The sequence below is a fragment of the Anas acuta genome, chromosome 5, assembly GCF_963932015.1.
Source record: "Anas acuta chromosome 5, bAnaAcu1.1, whole genome shotgun sequence".
Taxonomy (NCBI): domain Eukaryota; kingdom Metazoa; phylum Chordata; class Aves; order Anseriformes; family Anatidae; genus Anas; species Anas acuta.
Genome location: NC_088983.1, coordinates 4017126 through 4026145, shown reverse-complemented (window position 1 = coordinate 4026145; position 9020 = coordinate 4017126). Strand labels below are relative to the sequence as shown.

The window sequence follows — 9020 nt, the reverse complement described above, 5'->3', positions numbered from 1 at the left end:
AAGGAAATATCTGCCTTCCCACCCTATGCTTTATCAACTCAGACCAGCAGCCCCTAGAGTGAAAACTGGCTACTGCCCATAATGAAACAGGAACAGAGGAACAGTTGCCAAGTCCAAGCCCCATCTATCACAAGTGGCCGCATCATTACCCCTTCCAGACACCAAACAAACCCCAGTTTCTGAGCAGTTTGCTTTTTACTGCTGTTATAGAAATGAAATTCTACTCCAGAACCCCACTGCTGATGAGTGCGAGCCTTCCTCCTTTCCAGCCAAAATCCTTTCCCCAACCAGTTTGTACATGTTTGTTTCTGTACTGAGCGTTGTCCTTAGCTTGAATTGTTTTCTCCCTGGCGTTTAGCCCCCTGATGTATTTATAGCAAGATCGTATCCTCTTTCAAACTTCATTTTGCTAGGAATAGTAATGTTAGAAATAGACCGATGAATTTCCTACATTAAATATGGGCGCGCACACACACACACACACACAGACTAGAGAACTCGTTTTAAAAGAAATGCAGAAAATAGAGATGAGTCAATCTTTAGTTAATGTGCATTATTTCAAACATCTCAGCAACATATGTAAATTACAATATAAAAGACAGATCAAGTTCAAAACTGATTTTTTAAGGTTTTTAGATCTAAAGACTATCCACCTATAGAAATACCAGAAAGCCTACCTGAAATTCCATAAAACTCTAGTTGGGGAACAGTACCGAAAGCCCACAACGAATACCATTTCTAAAAAGAGACTCGGGAAGACTCAAAGTACGTCTGGATAAAAAAGCCTTACACAGAGGCTAGTTTGGGTTGTAAATAATCTGCAGAAGAAGGGGAAAAAAAGTCAAAATGACATTAAGGAACTTAAAAGGAGGAAAGACTGAACACAAATTGATCTGTTGAGAGACAATTTCATTCTTTCATAAAAATATTTTCTAGCTTTGCTGCTCTGGCACATCAATCCTGAGTACTCTAACTTTCGATTTGTAGTGATATTCCTTCAAATACAGCTTCACTGACGGAGGAATAGGAAGTGCATCGATGCCGTCGTAAGTGGTACAGTTGCAAATAACTGTTCTACATATATGTTGGAGAGAAAAAGGAAAGGTCCTGTTTAACGGAGTGGACAGAAGAGGTTCAAAGAACATACAGGAGCTCGGATCTTTGTAGTGCTCTAGGAGTCCCGTGATGTCCGGAGAGTGGAAGACGCACGGATCGTGGGCATCGAAGCTGAAGTTGTGATTCCACTGCTCTATCCGCGCGTGGAGGGAGCGGCTGTAGCGCCTGAAGCTCACCGAAAACAAATAGTCTTCTTGGGCAGAATCTCGTAACAGAAATGTTCCCTCCGGCTTGCCTTCCAGCAGCGCTTCGGCGGCGTATTTATCCATGACTCCCCAGTAGCAGGGGTTGTTGTTGATCTGAAGAAGGTCTGGGACCAGGCAGTGGACGTAATCGATCTGCGTGTGGTATTTTGGGGGCGTTTCCATCCGGAACAGCTCGTCGTCGGTTTCCCATTTGGGCTTGTTTCTTTTCCTAGAGCTTGTGCACAGCGTAATAACTTCGTCGTCGGAGTCCATGTCGCTCTCCTCTTTGCTGCTCCGTACCACCTTACCCAGCACCAGCTCAGACCTCGAGTCCCCCCTGGAGGAAATGCCATCGGGAAGCTCACAGGACTGGGAGGGAGACTCCGTTCCCCCGTTGGCTACCTCGTCATCTCGCAGGTGATCCTCCTTCTCCTCGTTCTGGGATAAATCAGCGATTATCCAGTCATCCGCCTTTTGGCTGATGGGGGCTGTATGCCTTTTAATCAGGTGCCACCGAAAAGCGAGCTCTGAGCGCGGAGGGAAAGGACACTTATCTAGCATGAGTTCACTGATATGAATTTTCCTTTTCGACTGGAGCCCTGAGGCGTGCCGACTGCTGCAGTTCTTTATGGGAAAGCACTGACCCACGGCATCCTGCAATTTCTGTTTGAGAGAGCGGCCCAAAAACCTGTGACCACAGGAGCGATCTAGATCCAGCTCGATAGAGGAGCAGCTGTATTTCCTCTCCTGGCTCTTTAAATTAGACCCTGATCTTCCTACAGAGCTTGCAGTTTCAGCATCAGAACAGTGCTCGCTCTTTTTTGACCAGGAGAGCTTCTTCCCGCTCCACACGTAACCATCCTTTCTGTCCGCGCTTCTGCTCCGGCTGCTTTTGGGTCTGACATCTGCGTTTTTAACGTTACTGTCCTTATTGTCTGCCATTTTGAGAGCTTTGCTCCGCGAGTTTCCAGAAAACGCACTGTTTCCTCGTAGGGTTTTCCACGCGAGGAAGCTTCTTTGAGGCACCTTCTGAAAGTACCTGAGGAAAAAGAGAAGGCAGAGAGGTTAACGGCTTCGCACGCACATGACACAAGACCGATGCCCGTGTACACACGACAACAGGAACCATTAATTGCTAGCCACGTATAATAAAGATCAAGCTGAATTCTTGAGAGCACTCCACAAACACCACCCTGATCCCAGACACGGCTCTCTTAACCCTTTCTTATCAGAAGTTTCCTCCAGAGCAAACCATCCGGTGCGTTTTTAGAGCACCCATTCTGACTACGAAGCAGAGCAGAAAGTTTTGGGCGTTGGCACTCCTCCTTCACTAGGGTCCGTTTCAAAATGAAGCCTTTCACGTGGCAGGTGGCACTGCTTCGGCTGTTTATTGAGCAAGTTCTGCATCTCTTCCAAATAACCTTTCAAGAAGGAACAAGCCAGAGCAGAAACAAGTAGGTCAGAGTACAAAGAGCTACTGTACCTAGATGATACGCCTGTTTGCTGCTAATCCACGGGGTGGGATGCCAGAGATCTTATTCTTAACTGACACTTCTGGGTCACTTTCTGGGTAAAAAAAAAAAATAAACTATATCAGTCACAGATTCTGTCAATTTCTGAAAGCTGTTTTCCCTCTGCCTTTTAAAACGGAGCTGGAAAATACTGAGCCCCTAAGGGATTGAAATATCTGGGGCTTTACATACTGAAAAGGATTAAAACAAATCCAGTCCCTTACTAAAAGCAATTTTAAAAGGCCATGAAAGATGGAACTGCTTATTACTCATTAGAGAAGAAAGTTTACATTATTAAAATCAGCGCTGCTCTGAGACCCACGGTTGCTGATTTAATTCTCTTTTGTTTCCAAAAGCGCATTGAATTCTCAAACAGATAAGAGATTTCCTTCTGAATGCTGCACTTTGAGAAAAAAAATCAAAAATTCCTCTTTTGATTACTCAGTTGAAAGTAGAGCAGGGATTTTTTTTCAAGGTACACAGAGAGCAATATGCTCTGCATGCTACGCCCTCCCAGGGCATGGCAGAAAGGCTTTCCATCACGTACCATCACACTTTTTGCACCAAAAGTAGATCCAGCTCCTTTCTTCCACTGTTTTGTGGTGGTGTTTTTGTTTTTTTATGAACTAATTGACGTGGTAAATACTAAGCAGGAAAAGCGAAGGGCATCCACTTCCTCTCTCCATTCAATCCATTCTCATCATTAGGATTAGGCAGCATGACACAATCTCCCTGCAGTCCCCGAGGGGCTGAGCAGGCTGAGGTCCAGCCTCTGCTTTCAGTAAAAGACTAAGGCTGCCGTGCCAAGGGCTTACATGCAATATGTGGACCAAATGCATCCCAGATGTAACTTTCACCAAGGAATTTTTGACATTGCGTTCGTTATTCACAAGCCACAAACCTGAGGGGGGGAAGGGAAAGGGAGGGAAAGGTGGGGAAAAGAAAAGAGATGAAAAAAATGTGGAAGGAGGGTAAGAAAAGTAAAAACACTGCAAATATGTGGAAAAATCTAGCATTAGAGCCATGGAGATGAGCAATACCTCCCTGCAACTAAGGGGAGTCAGGGAACGGGGTCCAGGCAATTACAAACCACCAAATATTAAAGATCACTTTCTTCTCCCAAGATTTTGCACACAACTTTTTGGTGAAAACATTGCAGATGCAATACTGAGAGGAGAAAGGCAGTATTTGAGACCCAAACGTCTTTTATTTAGACCAGGGTTCAGTGACTGCTTTTGAAACATTTACATTTGGTCATCCAGAAGCTTAAAATTGCTTCTGGAGCAGTGAATTTTCTCCACGATGATTAAAAAAACAACAAAAAACCCCAACAATATCCCCCCATCTCATTCGCCCTGGTGATAATCTGAAATAACTGCTGAAAAACAAAATTCAGCCTGTGGTAAGTTTCATTAGCTATGTATAAGGGATTTTTAATTGGAAGGAGAGATAGCATTTAGGGTACAAAGTCAAGTACTTAAAAAATAGGGTATGACAGTTTGTAATTGCTTCTGAAACCTTCAATTATCTCATTCTGCACATCCAGCCCTTATAAGGGGTAGGAATAGGCAGAATACAGGCTTTTAATTAAAAACTGCAAAATGTGCAAACCCCCAAAGTGCTGAGAAGGCCCGATATCCCCCAACGTGACAGCACGGCCTTGCAACTGCAAGAACTTCAGTTCTTGGTGTCCTTTCTATCTGGGTTGCCGTTGTGTTTGGCTGTAAAGCCGCGTTCCCCTCCCTGCCTTTCTCCTGTTGTGTACCATTAGTGGTATCTGGACCCTGAAACGCCAAGCGAGGAGGCAGCACATGATGTTTTAAGACATGCCCCATTAGCCAGCAGCACAGAAAGCTGTTCCCGGGGGTTTGGAGGCTGCTGGGAGCGAGGTGCCAACCCTGCCACGTCACGGGAGTAATTGCTACACCCGTGGGAAGAGCGTGGAGCACGTGAAAAAAAAGGGGATGTTGTCCTACAAAAGGCAGGCTCGAAGCTGAAATTGCGAAGGAAGAGTAAAGTGCTCAATGTGTAACCTAGGAGGTAAAGCTGCTGTTCCCAGCTCTGCTGCAAGCTGCATCCTGAAGCATCCCCTACCAAAAAGGACGGTGGATGCCCAAATCCTGGTGTCCTGTGCTCCAGCGAGGGGTCATCCTTCAGACTTTCCCCAATCCGTGATTCAGAGCCCTGCCTGCAGCATGGGGACCAAAAATAATGTGGGTAGAAAGACACAAAGGACGGCGAGGCATCTGGGGCTGTATCCCCACTGCACGCTATGCACCTAAACCAATCTTCCCTCGTGCTGCAGACCCGCGAGGAAAATACGACGTCCCCTACATCCATTAATGGCTGCACACAACTCAAAGAGCAAGAGAATAAAAAAAGGGAGAATAAAACCCAGGGAACACAGAGCGGACTTTTCCCTGCAGGCAGCACTAAATGGAGAAGTCGTGCAGCGCACAGCTTACGGACGTCAGGTCTGAGATCTTCCCTGCTGCAACGAAGCGAAGAGACAGGCGCTGGTAGGTAACGACACAGACATGAGCAGCCCTCTGCCTGCAGAAGCTTTCTTCTAAGCGGGGACACCTCAGGCATGTTAGAAGCAGAAGGATTTGACAAAACCCTTACGTTGAAACTCTAAACAAATGGCAGGGGGAAAGCAGCGTGCGGGGATAAACAGAGTTCACATCAGGCCACAGGATCCGGCTTGCAGTTCAAGGTTATCCAGCGCTGCCACGGCTCACAGTCCCCGAGGACAGGCAGGGAGCGGGGTGGTTTCTGTTGTTGTTTTCACCACGGGCACAGCTCCTGAGCACGAAATGCCTCTTTGCTCCGTCCACAGCGAGCTTCGGAGGGGGATGGGGCAGCCGTCTGCTCCCGATGCGTTTTCCTTCCAGCACCCATGCCCAGACACTCAAACTTCAAGCCTGAACTACGCGTAGTACCTAGCAGCTATTCTGAGGCAATACAAATATCACCTCCTAGCCAGAGGTAAAATGCCATGGACAACTGCGATAAGACTCGCCAGATGTCTGTTCAAATCAGCTGCAAAACACCCAGGAACTCCGAGAGCAGAATCAGAACCACGAGTGTTGACAGACTTCACCCCCCCCAATAAATACTGAATTGCTTTAACCAGATATTTTTGTCCTCAGCCTCTAGCGCAGAGCCCCCAGGTCCTTTCTGTCAAGCTGCTTTGGTTTCTGTGTAAAGAAGAAACAGAGCAGCACGATGCCCCCAGGCGCTGGGTGAAATGGACGCCCAGGGCTGCCAGCCCAGCCTCCTGCTGGAAGCCTTCCACATCCTGCAAGCCTCCAAGGATGGAGGTCCCACCAGCTCTGGGGACGACCTCCTGAACGGCCCTCCTAACAAGAAAGCACTCCTGAGGTTTTCTGTTCAAGCACACAAAAGCCAAAGCATCACTGGAGCAAGCCCCTTGTTTAACAAGGGGAGATTCGTGCACACAAAATGAAATCAATTTTGGTATTGTTACAGCAGTTGATACTCTTCTAGCCCTGATAAAACCCCAAGAGGGAGGAATTAAGTTGTAATAAATTGGAGTACCCGTCCCTTTTCCTTTCAGCTTACGTAGAAGTCATTAAAAAAAAATTTCTCACCGGTCACATGCTGTTTTCATTACTTTCGCCCAATTAGATTTTGGCTACGAGATCCCATTTTAAAACCTGACCTTCCACTGAAGCCGGGCTGTTATTGACTCCTTTTGGAAAAAAAGCCCGACCTGTTAAGGATAACACTGAGGCTCAATTCTCCTGGCTTAAAAATGATAATCTGAAAAGATAAAAACAGTCTGCAGTACTTCTTACCTGGAAATATACTTGATTATTATAGGGTCTGCATATCTCCGGAGCTCCAGGAAGAAAAGGGCAGGCAGCGATGCCCAGTTTAACCCCAAATTAAGCTCTCTTATTCCCTCCTGGGATGTGGAAGAGGTTTTAGAGGCAGGTGCTGAGGACCTCTCGTACCTCCCGCTGTAGCAGCGCCCTGCTTGCAGGCGGCAGGAGCGGCTCACCGAGCGCAGCCGCCTCTCCAGCACTAAATCAGTAACAGCTTTATGGCCCGTGACCGACACGTCGCGCTCCACCCAGAAACCCAGGAGGTGAGCCCAGCAGCTCCCGCCCTGCCGCTGCCCTCTCAAGCGGCTACACCTCCTCAGAAAGCTGAAGCTTTGGTTTCCGACCCGGATTTAAAGAATAACCTCACACTTGACACCTTGCCTCTTCCAACAGGACTTAGCGCCGGTGCCTGTGCTCCCTTGGTAGCACCTCCGGAGGATTACGCTACGCTCGGACTTGTAACAGCTTTTGCATTGTAAAATATTCCAGGTGCAGCTCGCATGAGACTTTCTGCCAAGCGAAATAAATAATTAAAAAACATAATAACACAGTTGGCGTGCCTTCGTCTCAGCCCCAGAAGCTTGCAGGGAGGCTGCTGTAAGAATAGCTCGCTCTTCCCACTCATCTGATAAGCGGTTCAGCTCGAATCACTGTGCTAGAACACATTATCCTCACCAGAAATCACGATTTACTGAAATATGTCAGGATACACCCATGGAAAACATGTCTCCACACAGCTTCCACAAGGCTTAATAATAATGAAATCTGGGCATATTGATAAAAAAAAAAATAAGAGCCTGCCTACTGTCTTACTCATTCATGAAAGCACCAACAATGTGAGTGGTATAAAGAGCCCGAGCACATTTCCAACATAAATAAATCACGCTGCTCACCCCGACCACTGATAGATCCGCTCCAGACTAAAACTGAAGATAAAAGGTTTTTGCCTGGGAGCAAATTTTCTTAGAAGCTGGAATAAATTGGGCCAGAACATTAAAGTTGCATTAAGGAAAAATAGAGAGCCCTTTTTTTTTTTTTTCTTCTTCTTACTTCGGGTATGCCGAGCTGTAATGTTTTGTCCTTTAAGAAATAATAATAATAATAATAAAAAAGGATGCCTGGCTTCTGTTTCCCAGCCTGGAAAAGCTTCATGCCGTGCCTCGCTACCTACTTCACCACATTTGGCACCAGCGTCACAGCAGCTGTCCGTAGGGAATAATCCCCTAATTCCAGGATCTCCAGGCGGGTTCGGTCCTGCAGGCTTTGTGGGGTGCTCTCCCCGCAGGGAGCAGCCGGTGATATTTCGTTTATTTTTAGGATTTTGCCTCGACGGAGGGTTCCTACAGCTCCTGAAGGGCTTGCGATGGACACGCAGGATTTGGATGGTGAAGAGCCGGGTACCTGGCACACTGATTTCCCTCAGAAAAACTGAATTATTGGTGCATCGAGAAGCATAAAGCCAGTTTTTGGTAGCGGGAGGGTCACGCTTCCAGCACCCCGCGTTTACCTGCCCCCCACCTCAGCCAGCCGGTCTGCGTTTTGGGGCCAAAATACCCTTTTTTTTTTTTTAAGGGGAGGGAGGCAACCGGGTAGGACGAGACTACCGGGGCTGTTCAGGCGGAGGCCTGGGGGGTCTGAGGAGAAGGAGAGGAAGGAGGAGGAGGTGGATGAGGAGGAGATGAGGAAGAGGAGGAGGATGAAGGCCGCTGGTGCCGGTTCCCTCACGCCCGACCTCGCCGCGTCCCCTCAGGCAGCAGCCGGGCCCTGCCCACCCCTCACGGCTCTCCCCTGCGCCCACCCTGCCCGATGCTCGCCCCTCACCCGGCTCCGTCCCGGCTCCTTCACCCGCCGGATCCCCTCAGCCGCCTCCTCCTCCTCCTCCGAGCGGCCCCAGCCTCTCCCACAGCCGCCGCCATCCTGCGTGTGGCGGCCGAGCCGGGCCGGCCCCCGTTAAACCCAGCTCCGCCCCGGGCCTGACGGGCTCCGGGCCGGCCCCTGGGGCGGGCACCGAGAGCCCAGCGCGGGAAGGCTCCAACAGGGCGGCCGGGGCCCGCTGTGGTGAGCGGGGAGGCGGTGGGGGATGAGGGGAGAACGCGGTCCCCAGCCTTCCCCTCCCCTTCCCCTCGCCCCCATGGGGCTCCCCGCGGCCCCTTCTCGTTGAGATTTCCGAGTTCAGGCCCCGCGCACCCGTCCCCTGAGGTCCCCCTCGTTTGATTTTCCCCCTTCCCTTTTTCCTTCGTGGCTCGTTTTTGGCCGAAACTCTTCGGATTTGGGGGTGTTTAGGAGCAGGGAGGGCTGAGCTGCTTAGGCCGTGTGGCTGGGCTCTGCGTGGTTCCAGCCCCCGTGTGTGGGGGTTG

General features: G+C 49.0%; 2 protein-coding genes across 4 annotated transcripts in view; one reads left to right on the top strand and one right to left on the bottom strand.

Moving 5' to 3' along the window:
- Window positions 1-522: 522 nt before the first annotated feature.
- Window positions 523-8624, bottom strand: SOCS4 (suppressor of cytokine signaling 4). 3 transcript variants are annotated; one of them, XM_068682327.1, is made up of 3 exons: window positions 8485-8624; window positions 2785-2867; window positions 523-2340 (listed from the first exon to the last, which is right to left on the bottom strand). In XM_068682327.1, exon 3 carries the CDS (start codon window positions 2241-2243, stop codon window positions 933-935), a length of 1311 nt encoding a protein of 436 aa, XP_068538428.1. In that variant the 5' UTR covers window positions 2244-2340; window positions 2785-2867; window positions 8485-8624; the 3' UTR covers window positions 523-932. The 3 variants fall into 3 exon arrangements, with proteins under 3 accessions (XP_068538428.1, XP_068538431.1, XP_068538430.1); XM_068682330.1 differs by lacking the exon at window positions 8485-8624 and adding an exon at window positions 6634-8289; XM_068682329.1 differs by lacking the exon at window positions 2785-2867 and having other exon boundaries at window positions 8485-8619.
- WDHD1 (WD repeat and HMG-box DNA binding protein 1) overlaps window positions 8602-9020 on the top strand; it is a 31777-nt gene continuing 31358 nt past the window's right edge. The window contains exon 1 of the mRNA XM_068682326.1: window positions 8602-8721. The gene's annotated coding sequence lies outside the window, so the exon portion shown is untranslated. The remainder of the gene's footprint in view (window positions 8722-9020) is intronic.

What these genes read in the sequence shown, in the direction of transcription:
- SOCS4 (XM_068682327.1), bottom strand. Translation starts at nt 2,243, where the DNA reads ATGGCAGACAATAAGGACAGTAACGTTAAAAACGCAGATGTCAGACCC.